This window comes from Epinephelus fuscoguttatus, linkage group LG20, assembly GCF_011397635.1.
Source record: "Epinephelus fuscoguttatus linkage group LG20, E.fuscoguttatus.final_Chr_v1".
Lineage (NCBI taxonomy): Eukaryota > Metazoa > Chordata > Actinopteri > Perciformes > Serranidae > Epinephelus > Epinephelus fuscoguttatus.
In genome coordinates, this window is record NC_064771.1 from 29,078,322 (window position 1) to 29,100,507 (window position 22,186).

Consider the following 22,186-nt stretch of genomic DNA (forward strand, 5'->3'; position numbering starts at 1 on the left):
CACTAGTTTTGAGCAGGACCACTGTAATCACAGATGTATTGATTACCTGCAAGGTTTCGTTCCGTTATTTTAATCATGGACCAACTACTGATGATAAGAAGACGATATCTTACTTGACTTGTCCATTGTTGCCTTCTCCATCCTCTTTGTCCAACACATTCTCACTCCGACCTCGTCACACATTGACGTTTTCTTCATGGACTTTTCACGTTGTTAACGTTCTGGGACACCGGGTCAAATTCTCGTCTTTCATGGTACACTTCGGTTTTCACAGGAAATTTACCGTTTTTTCGAAATAAACGCACTATGTTGGTACAACACTGTGAATTAGCGTTTTTTTTTCCTTGAACAACTAATGCACATGGTTGGGTTTAAGCAATAAAAGCACGTGGTTAGGTTTAGGAAAAAATAACAAGGTTTGGCTTTAGAATCATACAAGACACGAACACTGTGAAAGTCGATGTTTGTTGGACCCATCCACCACCACTCCCGCCCCACTCACACTTTCGCTACCTTAACTTTCGTCCTTGTCATGCCATATTTCCCTCTGACGCCGCCGGGCGCCATTAAGCTATAACGGCAACCAGCCACATATCATGCTAACGTTAAAGGAATTGCTCCTTTGTTCAACCTGTAGAATATGATAGCCCACTCATTTCATCAATGGTTCAGACCTTAGGTCAAGGAAAACCTGCTATTTTTTGGTTCCAGCTGAGAAACAACTTTCCAGGTTCCAAACCAATTTTTTTGGGTGGAAATGCTCAGAACGGTACATAATAAGGCACATGAACAACAATGCAACCTGTTTCATGTTGGTGGAAAAACAGTACCCGTGGAGCAGGCAGATTCGAAAGATTTAGGACCCAGGCATCTGTGTTCAACCAGTCAATGTACACCTGCATCATTCATGGTACAAACTCTGAAATAGAAACTAAAAAAAAGTCCTAAGAACTAAGATAATTTCTAGTTCTTGTGGTGCCAACACAACTAAAAGGGGGATTCTCATAAGAATAGGTTCCTCCAGTTTGAAAATGCCTATTGTAAAACTGATTGCAGCACTTGTCACAATGAGTAAACTAATCTTTGTGTTAGGAACTGGTCGAGTGTCCCCTTTAAAGAGCAAAAACAGATTCCTTTTAGAAATATAAAGCAGGCGCAAATGATTCCTCTGACATTTCCTTCTTTGATACATTTAACATGCTGCACAGTATAATAACATCACCTTATTGAGTGAATTTGTACCAGGGTTTAATGATGGCTGCCTAGTGCCTTGAGAAATGGCATCACCATGAAGAAATGCCCCCCTCCTCAAAGATCAATGAAGCAGTCCGACTCACTGTCTTCCTCCATGCTGCTGCCTGTCGCACTCTGACACCCGGGTGAACGCCCCAGGGACCGGGGCTCTTTCCGGCAGAGTGCACTCGGCTAGGCCTGCCCATGTTCACAGCTGGGACGCCATTAAGTCCCAGCAAAGCGACCCATGGGTTATGGATGAGAGGAGGAGGAAAAGGGAGGAAGAAGGGGCTGCCTTGCTACACTGCTACACTGCGCTGCTTTGTTGCCCTCAAAATTTTGCCATAGCAAACAAAGGGTCTCGGGAGCTTTGTGAGGTGTGCTCATTTTTCTAAGATTTTCTTTTTAGCTTCAGCAAGAGGAATGTTCAGCTTATTCCTGTTGTTCTGTTTAACCTTCATGAATCTCTTTCTAGTAACGGTTTCCGTGGAGGCCATGCTTACCGGGACACCTTTGGAGTGCAGTGAAGCGTGTTATCTTCCTTTTTTCCTTGACACCCTCCGTGAACCCGAAGCCAAAACCTTTCCCTCAGGGAAGTCAGGGGTCGTAATTACGATGCTACACCCCGCACAACAAAGGAAACCCAACCCCCCTAGCTTCCATGGACTCGTATTATTGTTTCTGCTGGAGGGGGGAATGTGGCTGCATGAATCCACTTGTCCCAGTTCAGCTCTTGATCATCAAACTAAAATCATGACACAAGAAAATACACTGGAACACCAACAACCATAAACCCCCCGTATCATGGGTCATTCAGTGTGCTGTCATATCCTCTTTTTATTTAGTTGGATCAGCATGAGGGATGGACATACTTCCTTATTAGTACAGACCTCGGCCATACCATCCAGCCAATCATGTGATGCTAATCACTGGCTTCAAGCACTACATAGACAGATTGGGGTTAATGACCTTCTGGAGAGCCAGAGGGGACACTCTGGATGCATCTTTCTATGTATGCATGACACAAACTAGGACTACGTACAAAAAAAAAAAGACATTACGACGGCTATAGAGGCCCAGCTGAGGTGAATCACGGTTTTAAGGTTACACAGTCATTCACACGGACAGGATGAGGCTGAGGCGAGACAAAGAGCATGTAAAGCAAGAAAGACAGATTTAAGATTGATTTTCCTGAGGAGGAGGCGATAGGAGTTGGTCATTTTCCAATGCAATCAGAGTGGTTGTGATAACTGAGCAGATAATGGATTTTCAGCCCTTGGTATGCATCATTTTCCATTTTCCATCACACAAACTAAACACAGCAAACACAACAGCTCGTGCATTCAGACGTAAAATCAGCTGTAATCAGTAAAATTGTAACGGCATTGTGTGAAGACAGGCTGCTGCAAAGACAACCAAATACTTGAAAATATAAAATTATTAAAAACTGACAACTGCACTTTAGAGAAATAAATGCTGCAGTACAATCAGAGTGGGCTGTTCTCATGCATTATTCGAATGTATACCAATGAACAGTAATGCACTAGAATTTGTATATAACCCACGTAATCATGAGCCTGTAATTCCTGTATAACCCACGTAATTGGGAAGGCTGCAATTTCGTGACCAATGCGTTGAGGGGAGTAGAGAAAGAAGGAGTATAAAGAGTAAAAGACCACGTAAGAAGGCAGGTTAGGGTGATGGATGGATCAAACAAACACAGGAATTCCCCCCAGGAGCGTTCAGGACCGTGTGAGACTAAGTGAACTTTGGGTTATTTTAAGGTACATTATCACCATGTTTCTCTTCCTAAACTAAACCTAGGTAACTTTACTTGTCTAAGCTACTTAACTTTACATTAAGTACGTAATGTAACGACGCTCAACCCTGTTTCTTTTCCTAAACGTCACCTATGTAATTTTACTTGTCCAACCGACATTATTTTATGCTAAGTACATCACATAATGACGCCTAAGCATGTTTCTTTTCCCCAAACCTAACCTACGTGACTTCACTTGCCTAAGGCTAACGTACATAACTTTACTTCCCTGACCTACATAACTTTATGTAACATGACATTGCCCAAACATGTTTCTTTTCCTAAATCTAACCTACATAAATTTACTTGGCTAACCTATGTAACTTAACATTTAGGTTGTAACGTAATGACGCCTAAGAGTGTTCTTTTCCTAGTCCAAACCTATGTACCTTTACTTACCTAAAGCTAACCTATTTAACTTTACTGGCCTAACCTACGTAACTTTACAGTAATGTGATGTAGCCAAACCATATATCTTTTCCTAAAGCTAACCTATGTAACTTTACGTTAAGTATGTAACTTTACATAAAGTACATAACGTGATGATGCCAACAGTGTTCCTTTTCCTAAACCGGTGTAACTTTATTGGACTAACGCTAAACCTATGTAACTTTACTTGGCTAACCTTGTAACTTTACGTTAATTATATAACATGATGTTGCCCAACCCTGTTTCTTTTCATAAACATAACCTACGTAACTTGCCGCCTATGAATGTTTCTTTTCCTATACCAAACCAACGCACCTTTAGTTGCCTAAAGCTAACCCATGTAACTTTACGTTAAGTGCGTAACATGATGTAGCCAAACCATATTTCTTTTCCCAAAGCTAATCTACATAGCTTTACTTGCCTAGACCTACATAACTTTACATTAAGTACGTAACATGATCAGTTTCTAAACCAAACTTTATTTGCCCAACGCTAACCTATATAACTTTACTTGGCTAACCTATGTAACTTTACATTAAGTTCGTAATGTGGTGATGCCCAACTGTTTCTCTTCCTAAACCTAACCTATGTAACTTTATATTAAGTACCTAAGTTTATGATAAGTACGTAACATGATAACACCACTCATGGGGTGCTGATTCATTAGATATTATACAAACCATTGTATGTGGATAAGCTGCAGAAAGTAGCTGCACCACTTGAAGGACAATATCTTTTTCTAAATATTGGAAAATATATATTTTATTGTTCTGACTTTTCCTTGTCTTTTGCTGTCTTCTCATGACATGAAAAAATTCTCTCAGACTTCCAAACATGAGGGGCTCTGACACAATGGCATATCCATTTAGATCAGTGAAGGTCTAACGTCAATGAACGAAAATGGAGAAGGTGAAGGAAATGCTGATGAAGACAGAAAAAGAAAGACAGAGGGAAAACAAAGACAACAGGAGACAGAGAAAGGTCTGGAGGAGGAGGAGGAGACTGTTTGCATGCACCCGGGTGGAACATTGTTTCCTGGGAATCTCTGTAAGAAAAGCCAACGAAGCAGAAAGATCAAGTGTGTGAAGAGTGTGTGTTTGCTCCTGTAATTGAATAGCATAGTCTGTGGCTTGTTCATTTATCCCATATCATTCTGGGCCGCCGTAATAGCAAGATAAAAGCTTTCAATAGAAACTTGTCTGAGCTGGACATTAAAGTGATCAGTGGTGAGACGAGGAAAGCGCATGTTTTTTTCTTTTGTCAAGGACAAATGGTGCTGCTATTAAGCAAAGAGTCTTTGTTCCCTTGTGCTGGGGGACAGTCAAATGTTCTTTAATCATCCGCAATTATGTTCAGGAGGTGTGAAATCTACCAAAATGTCCATGTCAGTTAAGGTAATAAAAGTGATTTATTTTTGCATTAAAGTCAGCAATTGCAGAGTATCTAATGCTGTCAGTTCTTGGTGACCTGAAGGTGGAACAAGCACAAGGACAAACAAGATAAATCACTACTTTAAGATACAAAAGCTTTTTTTCATTCTGTCTAATGTTCGGGACATAATGAACTCTCCACTCCAGAAGCTCTTTGACAATACAGACTGTTCTAGCAGTGAGAGTACAGAACATGACACACTTTTCTTCAGCAACGGTGTAACAACACGTTATAGGCCTACTATTTTCTGTGCCTCACTGAGCATGCATTGCGTGTACATCCACTATCTTAACAACAGTTACTGTGTCAGCCACAGATAATGAAAAAATGGGGGCAAGATATCACCTCCACATAGTCAGTTATCATGAGAACAAAAATTGTCTCTCAAAAAACCTCATTAGTATACGTTACATTCCTCTGATACTTTGGCAACTACACTATGTAAAGGTCTTGTCAGACAAATAACATAAGTAGACATAAGTATTTTCACCGAGATTAAAAAGTTTATAGATGGATTTACAACTCCAACTTGAACATGAAAAGAATAAAAAAGTGAGTGCCACTTTTCTAGATGTCTGATTAGTAACCTATAAAGCTGGAACCAGGAGATGGTTAGCTTAGCTTAGCATACAGACTGGAAACAGGGGGAATCAGCTAGCTAGGCCTTGTCTAAAGATGACAAAATCTACCTAATTAGGGCTGCCCCTGACTAAGAATTTTCCTAATCGACCAATAGTCATCATTTAGGGCCATTAGTCGTCTAGTCACCCGCATGTTTACGATATTAATTGGATTATTAAATGATATATTTTGGTGGTTTGAGTTGAAGGTGTGGGAAAGAATAGTATCAGTAACATTGTTTACACTGTGCTACATTACAGAGAAATACAAAACCGCACTAATGAACCTTCATTAATATAGGCCTATATTTTATCTACAAGTGCACGTCACACACTGAGCGAGCCGCCTGTTAATGACGCTGTGGGCTAATGGGCATGTAGCTACTTCCATGTTTCAGATGATACGTCATGTTTGTAGTCGACCAATGAAGATGAGTTTACATATCACCTTGGGTTCGTCCTTCACCTTCTCAAAATGATCCCACACTTTGGATTTCCTGCCCGACATGTTATTAACTAGCCTGTGGAATAACCGCAGGTACCAGCCCTGGAAATTAGGGGCCATACACATGCTGCGTCTTTAAACACCTGGAAAACGCAGGGTCGGATGTGCCTTTTTTGTGCCAGCTTTCAAGAGTAGGTTATGTCTCAGGTTGCTAGGCAACCATAACAAGCATAATATAGCCTATTTTCCTGAAATCCTAAGTGCAGAGCTGATCTTCTTCCAGGTGCTGTTTATAAGTGTGTAGGCCTATCATCTGTGGGACAGATACAAAGCTCTGGGTAGCCCTGCACTAACATGATCAACTTTTCTGTATTTATCAGACTGAATATTTACAGAAGAAGGGAAAGATATCTGTGGGCTGTGTGGGCTGTGATTGGTTTGTAACGTGACTCCTGACTTCTGAGCGTGGCCACTTCCTGTGTCTGTCCTTTCAAATTAAATTCACACATGGTCCAGTCATATAGGTTTTGATTTATTTTGACAAGGTGCAGCTCCATACTGAGATTCACATTTGTTTTGGGGTTTTTTTTGCAACCGAGTGACCAATGAAATTTTGCCCCTAAAATCGCCACTCATATCGCAAACCCATATCCGTCAAAATAATCACAATACGATTAGTTCTGAGTCATGCATTACTTGATTATCTCACAGAGCAACAGCCTGTCTTAATTGGCCCTGATAACAGTAGTACCACTGTTTGCTGACTCAGAGGCCAAATGACTGATACTCACAACATAAACATACCAGCAAACAGAAGCCCAAACGTTCAGTCAAATGCACAATTTTCCCACACATGTTTTCTCAGCAGTATGTCACTCAATAACAGCATTTACAATTACCATAAATTCACCAATGAAACTGCTGTGACCCGGGCTGCTCGGACAGCATCCGAGAATGAGGACCAGCAGTCCACATGATGGACACAGACAGTATTTGGCACAAACTTGTTTGGGTCCCAGAGCAGGAAATGGGAAGGAAAGTCAGATGGACAAGGCCCTGCTGACCTACACATGATGTCTGGCTCGATACACACACTACTCACACACATAGACGCATACACAAATAGGAAAACTAGGCCCCTGTCCTATTTTTAGGTAAGCTTTTTCATTTTTTTGCCCTCTTTCCATCCTCCAGGCCTCGGGACAGAGAGATGAGGAGCAGAGAAATACATTTCACACATCAGACACACCTGGCTGAGGAGGACCGAGTGAATGCTGAGGATATCGGGAGATTATCTCAAGAGTGTGTGCATTCCCACAGCATTCATCAACAACGCTGGGGTGTCACTTTCTCAGCGAGAGGTCAGTAAAAGGCCTCTGCATGCTGAAAACAAAGTGTTTATCGTTAGTATAACTGAGTGCAACATGATGCATTCCTTCGAGGACAGACTGTCCTGAGTTCTTGGAGAGAGATCAGGAGGCAGTGTGATGCAGCCAGTAGGCAGCGAGTGTAACCGATACAAACACTTTTGCCTGTAGCAGCAGTCTGATAACAAGTTGTATGACCTACTGTAGTTCATTTCCAGTACACAGAACCCTTAACTCAGTGGTCTGATGCAGGTCTGGATGAGATTTTCCAAAATATGTGACTAAAACATAAAGAAGAATAGCTTGCTTATGGTCAGAGGACAGAAATTAGAGAAAAACTGTGGTCAGCTGATTCAGACATTCCATCACTGACAATACCAGCGTCCAACAGAGGGTGAGAAACCTACTACCACACACACACACACACACACACACTCACACTCATGCAGACAAAGAACAGTGAAAGATCACGACCCCTTACATTCCATCACATTCGATGGCCCAAAGCCAACAGAGGATTGCCCACACTACAACTAGCCAATTACAGTCCCTCGGAAAAAGACACACGGCCCGGGTTAAAGGCACGGCTGATCTGCTCAATACTCTCCACAGCAGCGGCCAGCTAAACATCGATTCAGTAATTTCTTTACAAAAGAGTGGACTCAACATTACACAGTTCGATTATAAAGCTTATTTTTTGTTCCTTTAGATTGATTTCATTACTTTTAAACACAGTTGCAGTGCTCTTGTTTATCCCAGTGCAGAAACAAAGTGGATGTTCGTTAAAGGGGACATATGATGCTTTTCCTTACTTTCTGTTATATATTTAATGTTACAATGTCGTATGTTCATGTTAAACTTGGCCAAAGTTTCAAATAATGAGGTAAATATATGTAAAAGTAATCCCTGTGGGGCTTCAGATCGTTCTGAGTACCCTGTTTTCACCAGTTTTTCTACTTCAGAGACCGCAAGTGTTTACATTGCGTACACTGCTACATGTAGCTACATGCTAACATCAGGGAAACATGTCATCTTGGTTGCTGATGATGTTAATTCCTCCAGGCTTCAGATCACATTCCTGCTGGAACATGTCTGGTTCATGGATGTTGGAACTATTTTCTGAGAGGGGGGGCGGGGTTTTTGTTGGGAGGGGCGGGGGAAGCACGCACACTTATCAGTGATTAAGGATTTGATTTGAAGTTTGTTTTTTTTTTTTAAAGATATTTTTTTGGGCATTTTTAGCCTTTATTTGATAGGACAGACAAGCGTGAAAGGGGGAGAGAGAGAGGGAGTGATATGCAGCAAAGGGCCACAGGCCGGAGTCGAACCTGGGCCGCTGCGGCAACAGCCTTGTACATGGGGCGCCTGCTCCACCACTAAGCCACCGACGCCCCGATTTGAAGTTATTTTATAATAACATGCAGTTATAAGAGAACTAGAATGGATCAACACGGCATCTTTATTATTAAGAAAATGAAACCTTGATAACTAAATCAAGCCATTTAAGGAACATAACAGCATTATTTGTAACCTTGAATGAAAAAAAGAAAAATCTGCGCTCCTGACTCAGGGCTTTCATGCATTTCCAAAAGTGGACCTTCTCTCAGTTGACCTACTGATGAAGATTTTAAGCAGGGTCAAGACATCGCTTACATCCAAATGTGTTAGTCTCTCCTGTGTCATGGTGTTGCGCAGCCAGGTTTTCAGCCTGCGCAAGGCTGAGAAAGAGCGCTTGGATGCCGCGACAGATATGGGCAGGGCCAGACAGAGCTTAATGAGCTTCTCCACCTCCGACAGCATGGAGCGGGTTTGGGGCTGCAAGGTTTGCAGGATGGACACAACATCCTGGATGGTGCTAACTTCTCGTCCCCTACACACATCCTTCAGTATGTCCAGTTCAAGGCTTAGCCGCTCTCGTGGAAAGGGGGTCAGCTCCAGGGAACCCACATCCACTCGTTTCCCCTGAGCCGCCTCAAGAACTGCCTGCTCTCGCCCTGCAGCTACGCGGAGTCCCTCCTGATCAAAATGCTGCTCCAGATGCAGCCTGACTACATACAGTAGCCTATGCCAGATGCCAAGGCTACTGTATGTAGTCAGGCATATCACATCAAAAGCATATATCTAGGCATTAATGATATGAAAGAGATAAATGTAAGTCAGACAAATTGAGTTTAAATTCAGATTCTTTATTTTTTTAAAGCGTAATGCAGTGGGTAGGGAGGCTGATGGGATGCAGGGGGGCGTCTGTGGACGTCTATGGTCTGGTTGTGAAGATTTCAGTTTAGAGGCACTGATCGTGATTTTTTCACAATAGAAAGCTCCTCTTTATTCCATTACAGTCACTCACCAGCCTGTGAGTACACTGCTACATGTAGCTACATGCTATCATCAGGGAAACATGTAATCTTTGTTGCTGATGTTTTAAATTTGCACCTAGATTTCGGATCATATTCCAACTGGAACACGTCCATTTGTGAAGATTTTGGTTTAGCAGCTTTTGTTGTTTTTTTTTTTTTATGGTAGAAAGTGCTGCAATATGCTATTACAGTAATTCCTTTAGCTGCAGGTATACTAGGCCTACTACATGTAGCTACGTGCTAACATGAGGTAAACATGTAATCTTGGTTGCCAACATTATTAATTTCCCCCTTCTTTTGTATCATATGAGCAACAGGAACATGGCCAGTCGTGAAGATTTTTGTTCTATATTCATTTCCTGGTTGCAAGCACACTGCTACATGTAGCCACATGCTAACATGAGGGGAAACATGTCATCTTGGTTGCCAATGTTGTTCATTTCTGCTCCGATTTCGAATCACATTTCTGCTGGAACATGTCCAGTTTTGAAGATTTTGGTTTTGCAGCTTTTGTTTGTAATTTTTCACAGTAGGAGGTGCAACTACACTACCTTATGGTTTTTCCCCTGGCTGTTGGTATACTGCTTAATGTAGCTACATGCTAACATCAGGTAATCATGTAATTTTGGTTGCAGATGTTGTAAATTTGTCCCTTATTTCATGTTCTCCCTGAATATGTCCAGTTGTTAAAATTTTGTCCTAGAAGCTTTTATTCATGATTTTTCACAATAGAAAGTTCCTCTATACTCCATTACAGTCATTCCCCTGGCTGCAAGTACACTGCTACGTGTAGCAACATGCTAACTTTAGGCAAACATGTAATCTGGGTTGCCAATCATATTCCTGCTAGAACATGTCCAGTTTTGAATATTTTGGTTAAGCAGCTTTTAAAGTGCCAGTATATGCAGTTACAGTCATTCCCCTGACTGCAGGTATACTACTACATGTAGCTACATGCTAACGTAAGCAAAACCAGTAATCATGGTTGCTCATGTTATTTTTCCTTGATTTCAGATCCTATTCCTGTTGCATGTCTGGTTGTGAAGAATTTGGTTTAGAAACCCCAAAGACAAGTATGAACCTGCATAACAGCACAATAGGTCCTCTTTAATACCACCATGTGTTGCTTTGCAGTGTTAAGAAACAAAACAATGTAAGCAAATTCCCTTAAACACAGGCTTTTAAAATGTTTTTACTGCTTTATAAATGATTATACTGATATGTGCCATGTCTTTAGTATTCACAACTTAATGACTATGCAAGTACATCCAGGGTCGATACATCACCTGTTCTCCCAGTTCCTCATCCCTTGACTGCATATGCAGCATGTCATCACTGGTGATCACAATTAAGTTTGACAGCCCACATAGGACAGGAAATGTAATGGCCTAAATAGCATTGCATCAGCTTGAAATTGTGTCATTAGCTTTGGTGCTGTGCAGAAAATTGTTTTACAAAGTGGGAGCATGAAGGGCTTGACCTATATCTGTTTAAAAAAACAGACCAAAGAGAGCAGGAGCATGGCTGTGCCAGAGAGGGAGACACAGAGATACTAAAGTAATAGAGAACAAGTGAGGCTGATGGTTGCGATTATGGGGGTTTCCCACCTCTGACTTGAGAGCCGGTCTATGTGCTGCTCTCCTGCTGAGACTCACCACCCTCTCCTCCCACACCCCGTGGCCCTGACTGTTATTCTGCAGCGCTATGGAGAATTGAAACTGGCAGCATGAGGAGAAAAAAAAATCTCCCTCACTTTGCCTCTCTCCGTCTCTTACCTGATACCAGTGCGACAAAAATCCAATTTAGCTGTGCTGCTATCTGATATCTGGTAGAGCAGAAATACATCAAGCTGCTAGCCTACTGTTGGTAAAGAGATAGCAGCTGAAAGCAAAAGGTAGCATCACAGCTAACGTTTAACCCAATGTTTAGTGGCTTACGATACTATTGGGCCACAGACACAAAGTGATTGAAAAAAAAAATCCCATAGAAAGAGACTGCCCTTTTTTTTTTTGCCTCGTTGGTGGCGTCCCAGATATGAGCTCAAAGGACAGTATTTGTTGAACTCACATTCGCCAGGTGGCAGGAAACATGACTCAGAATGAAAAACATTGCTCTTCTGTATCTGGAGGTGTAAATGGGCGACTATTTGGTTACAAGTTAGCTCTATCAACGTAAAGGGAAATTCTATATTCCTGTGTTTTTATGTCTTAGTGACTAATAGGAACAACAATTTTTGAAACTGGTCCAGTATTAAGGGACAGGGCTTCAGTGACTAAACAGGCTGCAATGTAATCACTTGAGGAAATTGTGCATCGTCCACTAAAAGTGCTTATTTTTTGCCACCGACAGGTTCAGATTATTATTCTAAGTGTCTGACAACATTATGGAAAGGATCCCTGCTAAGATAGACCTTTTTTGTTAAAAAGAAAACTTTCTGCTTAACCATAAACAGCCCAAAAATCAATATTGCTAAACCCACCAGACTCCCTTTAAATAAACAGCAATTTAGTCATCACAAGACAGACTTCATTCAAAGTCTACAGACACAAAATAAAATCACAAAAGCCATCTTGGTTCATCTTTCCGCTGTTCTAACAATCACTAACTGTGGTTTGGTTGAAATTGGTTTTGGGGCTGTTTCTGGGGAAACAAAAAGGATCTCAATCTTTAACAAAAGGTCTATCTCTGTAGATTGTTTTTGTTTAACCAGAAACAGTCCAAAAATCGCTTTCAGCAAACCCACCAGACTCCATTCAAATAAACAGTAATTTTAGCGTGTATAGAGCGAGTATGTTTTCAGATCTGAGTTAATTAAGGGTTAATTTTAACCAAACCAGAGCTGGTGATTGTTGGAACAGCGGAAAGACAAACCAAAACTGTTTTGATAGTTTTCTTTTGTTTCTGTTGACTTTGAAAGAAGTGTGTTTTCTTTGTAGATATCTGCTTTTTGCAGATGATGTGGTTCTGTTGGCTTCATTACACCGGAACCTCCAGCAGACACTGGGGTGGTTTGAAGCCAAGTGCGAAGCGGTGGGGATGAGAGTAAGCACCTCCAAACCTGAGGCCATGGTTCTCTGCTAGAGACTGGTGGATTGCCTCCTCCAGGTTGGGAAGGAGTTACTGCCTAAAGTTACGGAGTTCAAGTATCTCAGGGTCTTGTTCATGAGTGAGGGCAGAATGGAGTGTGAGATGGATCGGTGGGGTTGGTGCGGCTTGTGCAGTGCGCTGGACCGTCATGGTGAAGAGAGAGCTGAGCCAGAAGGCAAAGCTTTTGATTTACTGGTCCATCTACGTCCCAACCCTCACCTATGGTCATGGGCTCTGAGTAGTGATCGAAAGAACAAGATCATGGATACAAGCGGCCGAAATGAGTTTCCTCCGTGGGGTGGCTGGGCTCAGCTTTAGAGATAGGGTAAGGAGAGTGGACATTCGGAAGGAGCTCTGAGTAGAGCCACTCCTCCTTCGCATCTAAAGGGGTCAGTTGAGGTGGTTCGGGCATCTGATCAGGATGCCTCCTGGGCGCCTCCTGCTGGAGGTGTTTTGGGCACGTCCAACTAGTAGGAGGCCCCAGGGCAGACCCAGAACACGCTGGGGGGATTACATATCTCATCTGGACTGGAAACGCCTTGTAGTCCTCAAGGAGGAGCTGGAAAGCGCTGCTAGGGAGAGGGACGTCTAGGGTGCTTTGCTTGGCCTGCTGCCCCTGTGACCTAGCCCCGGATAAGCAGATGAAAATGGATGGATATTTGTAACTTAATTACAACTAGTCAACTTTGACAATTGACTTATATTACAACTTAATTACAGATATCCGTGATCCATTTTTAATGTATTTTGCCATAGTTGGGGTCTATTCTGCAATGATGACCCACTCACTGTACATTATCCCTTACGTAGCAAACTTATGCTAGGTTTTGCCGTGTAACTAACTTTACTAAATCAGCTTTCATACTGTGACATTACATTGTATCATCATTCTGTCATACTCACTATAGTGGCTGTCATTCAGCAAAAGTTACAAAGGTTTAATTTAATGATGTCTTTCATTAATTGTTTTGTCTTTCAGCTAATTACAGTGGTTGCTGCTTGCTTGCTCCACCTCAGCTCCTCTCTGCTGCCCATATTTTTGTACCACCAATGAGGGGAAAAGTGAAAACTGGTGAGCATCACACTATTGTCTTTGTGATACAATTGCATGGTATCCTCTCTGTCCTCCAGGCATTATTAGTCCGAACTGAACTGATGTCTGCGAGTTTATCCTTGTATTTGACTGACAACACATTTGTAGCGCCAAGAGCGAAGGCTTCATTTCAACATTGGATGGAAGCACATTTGAGCATCTGGTGAATTTCTCTGCATCGAATTTCAGCATTTTCAGCCTGAATTTATTCTGTAAATGTCTTCAGTTTTGTCAAAACTAAAGTCCTCGTCTACTGTTGTGTTTTTGAGATGGACAAAGGCACATGTACTAAATCTAAATATTGAGAGGGATGTGTCCCCACCCCCCTTTGAAATTACCTCCCTGTCTTTATGAGGCCCTCTCTCGGACTCCTTTAGACCCTGCATGTCCCCTGACCTCCCCCCTGAAAACCCACTGTGCCAGGACGCTGCAGCAGCAAACTTAAATGTCATCTTCTCTCAGCACGGTGTACCTACGTGCACTGACAGGAGCTAAGCTGTAACCCTGCAAAATTAAACAGTGAAACAATAAATCATTCATAGGTACTTGACATGTGTTCACAAGCAGGTCATTAGTCATCCAACAGTTGATCCCAACCCACTTCAGAAGTGTGCGAAACGGTCCTGTCACCGCCTCTGGAGTTACAACGGGAACCACTTTAACTCCCATGGGTGAAACACATCTATGCCAGCATTCACACGCTCCTGTGTGTTCCTGATCCTCTCTCCGTCTCTCCAACAGACACAAAGACTTGTTTGTACAACTTAAAAATAAATGAAAAATGGTACCAAGGGGAGTATTTACAGGATGTGTGTTACGATGGAAAGGTGAATTAGTAATATAATGGCATTTTTGCAAAGAGGAAATGACAATACCTAAAATAAATAGCACCAAGCATGTCTGACTTTGTCCACTGATCAATGGGACTGGATATAACTCCTGATAAATGAGGCAGCCACTTAAGCTGATGACATTCAGAGGGACATTATGGGCCACTTCTGTCATCAATAGTGCAAAATGTAACTGTGAAGGCAGCAGGAAGCATAATGAAGACTGATTTTAATGACACCCCAGGAGTGGAAGGAGCCATAAATTAAAGGATTATTACAGACAGAGACACAATATGTTACAGCACCGTTATAAATCACTAGTGGGGACCAAACACAGGAATATTGTGCCCCTGTTTTACTTGTCCCCCTAAAGCCCCATGTCCCATCTCCCACTGACCTGCTGGTAGTTCTCTTCCTCGGGCTGGAAGCTGTTGTCAATGGGCTGAAACCTCAGGTTGATATGAGGAAAATTGTGAAGCCAGTAAGTCCACCAGGGCGCAATGTAATCCACCCGAGCCGAAGACATCCCTGCCCCCGAGAGGAGAAAAAAAAAGTTGGGCTGCAGCCTGAAATTAGCCTCCCTTTACTCAACCGGGCTCCGGAGATCTTAATCCCGTCTCCTATCACAACAAAGACAGTGATAAAAGCATGCTCGTGTGTGGAAACACACTCTCAGCCACACGTGAGAGGAGCCGTGGACAGAAGAAGAAGAAGAAGAAGAAGTCCTGCAGAGACAGCAGTGTTGCTGCAAAGTCAGATCCCACAGAGGTTTTCTTTATTTACACACAAGAAGGAATAATCACACTGCGCTCATGTCTCCGTGTCTGTGAGGACCCTCGGCTCCTATCCGACCGACAGCTGCTCCAAACCCACACGACACAGTCACAGGCGGGGGCGCGCACCGAGTCAGGACACGGGGAGGGACGGGAGCGCGCACAGACGCCCCTTTAGGGAGTTTAAGAACATCCCCCCGCTTACATATCTGATATAAAACTGATTTAAAACACATACATTCAATGCGTAGTGACATAATTTCCATCTTGATATAATATTTAATTGTTTTTTAATTGTTTAATTAGTCTCTCTGCGGTATCAGCTGCTGCACTGACACCTAGTGGTCAACTGAGGCAATTACAAACACCTTAACCTACAGTAGAGGTGCAACCTGTCCTCATGGGGGACGTCCGAGTCCAACACCACTAACTTAAAAGCCAAGACAGCTCAGGATAATTAACATATTTGCTTTGTCATGATTTAATTTAATAGCCCACCTGTTTGAGGCTAAATTTTGCTCGAATTTTACCCGATGATGCTCCATTTTTGTCCAGGAAAATATTTTTTGGCCATGCTTTAAGTCACCTTTTCTTGTCTTTAGATGCCCCGTCTATAACTGTTAGTCAAATCAAACCAGAGTGCTGCATGTCTGCTCGATTTCATCCCAGTAACTGATCAGGTCATCTATTCCTAATCCCTGTTCTTACTGGTTTTATTTTAAGTATTCAAACAGGACTGTGCATATGCTATTTTCTTAGCAGCATCTTTAAGTGATGCTGCACTTGGGTGAGAACTTCTTTAAGCTTGTTGTGTTGTACTTGCTCCACAGTGTAGCAGAACATCTGGTCCAGCACCACCAGTCCCAGGGGCAGCTTCACCCCACAGGCCATGAGAATGTTGAACCCTTGAGCTCATCACTTAATTTACTTTTACTGTTTTGCAAATGGTCTACATCCCTGAGTATACATTGCTTATTCATCATTATACATATACATGTACTACACTCCAGTTTATTCATTGGTTACCACAGATGTGTTTTAACTTGAATTATTTTTACATTCTCAATTTGTACTTGCAATATTTTATCTATGTGTGGGTCAATTTAATGTGAATTGTTGAAGGCAGCCTTAACTCAAACCTGTATTTACATTGCTGACAACTGCTTCTCTGTATTTACTGCGCATGTGACAATGCCTTGATACGGGATTCACCTGCTGCTGCTTATTGAGATAAGCCTTTATCCTACATTAAGCACCTTAGTACATGTAAGGATTAACAGTGGTAGGCCAAACTAGTTCTGCATGATCTAATTAACTGGCTGGACAAAATAGTAACTGTACATTTACTTAGAAGATAATTAGCTTTTATTAAGACAGGAATATTTCATCCTTTTCAGAACATTTACTACTTCCACCACTATGATAATGGACATGTAGTAATTAGGTGGATATGTCAAGTATGGCACCAAAGAGGTTAAGAAGTTTAAGTGTAAAGGGATAAAACCACCAACACAAAATTAGTAAGATATATCCAAGTTTAATTACACATTTTAGAGACTAGTTTTAATGTTTTTGGATTAGAGGGTGGTACCTTTCACACTCTTCGGTCTAATTATAGCTCAAATCTGACATCTTGTAAAACATAAAATCATGTGAAGACCTGTCATATTTTAACAAGCTGGCTCCACAGTAAACCCTGAAATGTCATGATGTAATTCAGTTTTTCAAATCTATTATGTTCACATCATTGTGTGACGATACAGTGACAAACACAAAACAACAGACAACAAACTGTTTTCCAATTTTTATTACAATTATCTGTACATCACGGATTTACTTCAGCTCCTTCACAGCCAGACCTGTGGAGACAAAGACGACAGGTTAGAGAATATTCACGGGCATCAAATGTCACAGCAGCAGAGACAGAGGAGGCACTGGTTATCTGCACCTGACACTCTTACTTTAGGTGTCATCTATTTGATTTATGTAATGCGTCATGAGTACCGACTAATGAGAATCCCTTGTTAAAAAGGAGAGAATTACCACAAACATTAGCTTTCACTGAACATCTGACAAACCCGACCAACTGGCTTCAGTAGTGTCGTTACTGGTTCAGGTTGTCGGATATACTTAAGTGAATCTAAATCTGTAGACAAGCAGGCTTACAATTTATTGTACAATTATTTTTGTCAAACCAACTCCACATTCAACCTAATCAATGCAGTCGCAGTCTTGTTATATATTCAAAACTTGGCGCATCTCCAAAGACGACAGATGCGACTGATTTATTTAAACGTTTGCTGAACTAGAACTTCATCAGAATAAGAATTTGAGTAACATTTGCTTCTTAAACTACAGTAAACATCAGTGTTAATGTAGTTAAAGCCTGCACACTCTTCTCACTCTCTTCACTGTTTAACTGTGATAATGTGGAAGCAGCCACCTACAGCGTACAGATGGGAAAACGTCCATCACGGGCTCATTCAGATTAACAGGATGAAAAACAGACAACTATTTAAATGCAAAAATCCATGAATCAGATAATCAATGAATATTAAACAGGACAACTTCAGACTTTGTAACTTTGAGTCAGTGCAAACATCGCCACTAGATGAGTCATATCAGGCTGCACACCGATTAACTTTTGTCTCCTTTGTTTACCGTGTGCTTCCATCGCCCTGAAGTCATTTTGAAATGGTGAAACTGCTCCTCTTTGTCAATGCACTTTATTGTTTGGCATACGTTGCGATGCCATGACACTACTCTTCTTACGATTAAGTCATTTTTACAGTTTGACTGCTGCTCATTCAGCCCCAAGATGTTCTGTTCTTCATTTTATAAACCACTTTGGCAGCAGTGTCTGCAATTCTGCTTTAAATTGCACTGTTTGTCATTTTCCATGAGGACCTAATACCATCTCCCCCCTGTGGACTCGTCCTGTTTAAAACACCACATAACAGCCCAGTTTTTTATTGTAAACAACTTCAGTTTATACATTTGTTTCTACGCAAGACGCACCGCTTATGTTCCCGAGGCCCAATAAACAGGCTGGATCCATTTTCTCTATTGCTAAACATCTGCAGTGCATCTTTATGAATGCTCTGAAAACTGCCTTGTTTACATCAGTTTGACTTATTTTATTATTAGCACATTGCTTTCTGTTGCGGTGCACTGCTACCACTGCAGTCAAACATGTATCACACCGCCCCTGTGCTTGTGACATACATCCCTGTGCATATACTAGAAAAACATGATGATATCAGATCCACTCAAAGTAACATGCTCAAAGCCACTCGTGGTTCAAAACCCCACATGGTACCTTTAATCAGACCCAAGAAAGATGTAAACTGATGTAAATGTTCAGGATCAAGCGTACATAATTGAATTCCTTCATAATGCTGCAAACTAGAACTTTCCAGTCAGCTTGAGAAGCGAACACAGACTGAGACACTGCCCAGTTCCTGTTGGTGGTACTGACCTGGGGGCAGGGACTGCTTGAGCTTCTCAGCCTTTTCCTTGTCTGTGATGACCAGGGTGTACAGGTACCTGCTGCAGCGCACCTTGAACTTAACATTGTCCTTGTTCTTCTTGATCTTTACGGCTGAAGGGAGACAGACAAGCCAGGTCAGATTTCGTTCATCAACTGAAACATCTACTTGTATTCAAAATCACAATTAAAACGTCACTAGGACAGAAACGCAATTGTAAGCTTTCCAAAACAGGCTGCAGCAATGCTTAATTTATGTGTCCATAATTTCCTAGGAAGTTGCTGGGACACACTTGTTAAACTACCTCCAAGAAAACAGGAATTTCCTTGACAGAAAAAGCTACATTTAAACCCCCGAAAAATAATGACTAATTGTTTATTTACTGTTGGAAACTTGATATCCTAACTTGTGTGCCTGCCTGTAGACAAATTTCACAGTTTGCATATTCAGCATTAACCGAACATGCCAAGATTTGACACAACTTTAATTATAATCCGTGAAGGCTGGTGCATTGTGAAGGAATTCTGTGAATTTCTTTCAACTTTTCTGTAGAATTTAAAAAGGCACCAGCTGTTTGAGGAATCTTGAAAACCTGTTTAAGGAGGGCGGTGTGGAATTTGTTTTTAAACAGTTTCTAAGCTGCAATTTAAATTGATTTCCAGTTTTAATGCTTGTGAAGACTTGAATCAGTCAGTATAATAATTTGTTTTCGTTATTGTAAAATCTTGTAAACAATGAATAAAAAGGCCTGCTGAAAATGAGAGCACTGTCTTACAACTCAAGGTTACGCTTGCAAATACTTGGAATAAGTAAAGTTGCATAGTTTTTACTGGGAAATAAATTGGAAGTTGTTACCTGCACGTCCACCACACTATTGACAAATGCTTTGACTTCAATTTAGGACATCACTATTATTCACATCGACATGTACAGGCAGGCGAGACAGATAAGAGTTGCACTTACACTTGGCATCCTTCCTCCTGGCTGTCAGCAGGAAATCTTTGATTTCTTCAATCTTGCGAGGCTACAAATAAAGAACATAGCTGACAGTTATTATTCAGACAACACCAACATTCACAAATTGATGATGAACAGTACGATGGTGTTAGGGGACCGGTGGAACTGGAGTTTCTACTGGAAATCGAAAACCAGCACTTGGTCCATCATTATTCTTGCAAGAGATTAAAACCATCACGAGCACATCAGCCTGAGATGTTTGCATTTCTTGCTGAAGGCTAAAACGTCTCCATTCAAGGTAACCCGGGTGTAGCTGACGCTAGCTACCAGTAGCTAACACAAGACAAGTAAAGCATGCATCACGTCAGAACACCTACACCTATCTGAGATTAACTGTTAATTTGGGAGTCTCTAGAACTTAAAACCACCTCACGTTAAGGTAATTCAGTAGTGCCATGGGCTCGTGGACATGTCATTCCATGCGACAGGCTGTAGCCGGTTGGCCCATGCTAACAGCGACATGCTAATGCTAACCACAACATGCTAGCCACTTTTTAACCTATCTGACGCTTAATGTATCACCACAAACACACATTTCTCGTTGTGAAATACCTACATACACAGGATTCAACATTACCAGCTATGCCTACTGGTCTATAGAAGTGTTTAAACGGTAAAAGGTCCTTACCATGCTGCCGTGTCAGCGGACTGAGCGCTGCGGAAGAGCAGAGAAAGATGGAGTCAGTTTATCGGTTATTACAACGGTTAGAAAAGTGTTGGAAAGCAAATAATTATATCGCCACGTAGCAAACGAAGTGATTAAGTATACTTTACAAGAACTAGGGGTGTTGTTGTTCGTGTTAAAGAGGATGGATGATGATAGAAATTGTGATTTTGTTTATGTGTGAATGTAGAACTCACTCAGTCTGCCAGAGAGGGGATGAAAAGGGGCGGGACTTCCGGTTAAGAATGCTTTTATACCGCGCTACGGCGACCAGAGAGGGTCAATATTAATAAATGAAAAGCGTTATACCAGGTCGTGGTTGTATTTTTAATGCGTTTATACAGTATTTTGCTCTAAAGCGTTACATCTAAACATTTGTTTATCTTTATATGTTCACGTAAAGTGTTATCTCTCTTTTTATTAACGGAAGCTGTGTTTGCATTTTATACAGATATAGTATGGTAAAAAAAAAAAAAAAAGAGAGACATGAAAACTGATGAACCGGTTTTGCTCAATAATTATATTTTGTAGTATTGTCTTTTCAGATAAAAGCTGTCAAAGTCTCAGCCCAGAGAAGTCATTTAGTCTGCTATATTAAGACAATCACCACATTTGAAACAAGCTTTCCCTGTGACAAATAAAAAAAACAAAGGGACATTAAAATGTTATGTAGCCTGTTTATATAATTATTCTGACTGCTCTGGTCTCCTCATCTATGTTGTATTGTGCACAGTTCCATCTCACCATGCTGCTTGTCAATTACTTGTTGCCTCTGGCATTTCACAATCATACTGTGCATTTTTTCTCTAATAATAGACGTTCAGGAGATTTTTTTCATGAGCCAAATTATCCATAGATAATAAAACAAATGGACCTGGTGAGTAAAGCTTCACGTTTCACGTTTAAAAAAAAAAATCAACATTTTTCTGACACTCTTGTCACAGAAGGACTTCTAACTATGGTGGCTGACATGAAGGTACAAATGGTCCTATCTAGAGCCAGTTTTTTATGTAGGAGCCACTTAAGCACATATTCATATTTGGTCAAAATGTTTGTGTCAATACAACATATCATATAGGCTCTGATATTATTTAAGTTTGCACAACAGTTTCTGTATGTTTTGAATAGTGTATAGTAGTAGACTATCAAGGTTATGTTCTTTTTTAACTTTATTTCTATGTTAGAATACAGGCCCAAGTTACTTACGACAGGTGTGGTGCTGTAAGTCACATAGTGCGCATGACTAAAAAGGAGACTGTGGATAATGTGGTGCGTAAAGATGACATGAAGTGCGTGCTGGCTTGGGTCGTAATATGTTTTTGACCGTGATATGAACTGTTAAAGTGTATAATAAAGGGTAATATAGTGAGAATATATATAAATTGGACATTGACTTGGTAGTGGACTACGCAAGATGTCATTTTGGAGGGACTTATTCTTTATTCTTAATAAACCTTGTTCATGTTTTTCCCTGCCTCGTGTGAGTACTGTGGATCTTCACAAAAGGAACAGGAACACAAGTCAAAACTTTAC

At 41.2% G+C, this 22,186-nt stretch overlaps 2 protein-coding genes across 5 annotated transcripts in view; both read right to left on the reverse strand.

Moving 5' to 3' along the window:
- ttyh2 (tweety family member 2) overlaps positions 1-15,595 on the reverse strand; it is a 108,845-nt gene extending 93,250 nt beyond the window's left edge. For both annotated transcript variants that reach the window (XM_049563143.1, XM_049563142.1), the window contains exon 1: positions 15,109-15,595. In XM_049563143.1, the coding sequence (XP_049419100.1) occupies positions 15,109-15,237 (129 nt within the window). In that variant the 5' untranslated portion in view covers positions 15,238-15,595. The remainder of the gene's footprint in view (positions 1-15,108) is intronic.
- Positions 15,596-17,276: 1,681 nt separating this feature from the next.
- Positions 17,277-22,186, reverse strand: part of rpl38 (ribosomal protein L38) — a 1,062,689-nt gene continuing 1,057,779 nt past the window's right edge. For 2 of the 3 annotated variants that reach the window (XM_049563156.1, XM_049563155.1), the window contains exons 2-5: positions 20,618-20,644; positions 19,936-19,996; positions 18,963-19,085; positions 17,277-17,343 (exon numbers count right to left, since the gene is read on the reverse strand). In XM_049563156.1, the coding sequence (XP_049419113.1) occupies positions 17,318-17,343; positions 18,963-19,085; positions 19,936-19,996; positions 20,618-20,620 (213 nt within the window). In that variant the 5' untranslated portion in view covers positions 20,621-20,644 and the 3' untranslated portion in view covers positions 17,277-17,317. Of the gene's footprint in view, positions 17,344-18,962; positions 19,086-19,935; positions 19,997-20,617; positions 20,645-20,850; positions 20,922-22,186 lie in introns of those variants that run through there. The other variant, XM_049563154.1, reaches the window with a different exon arrangement.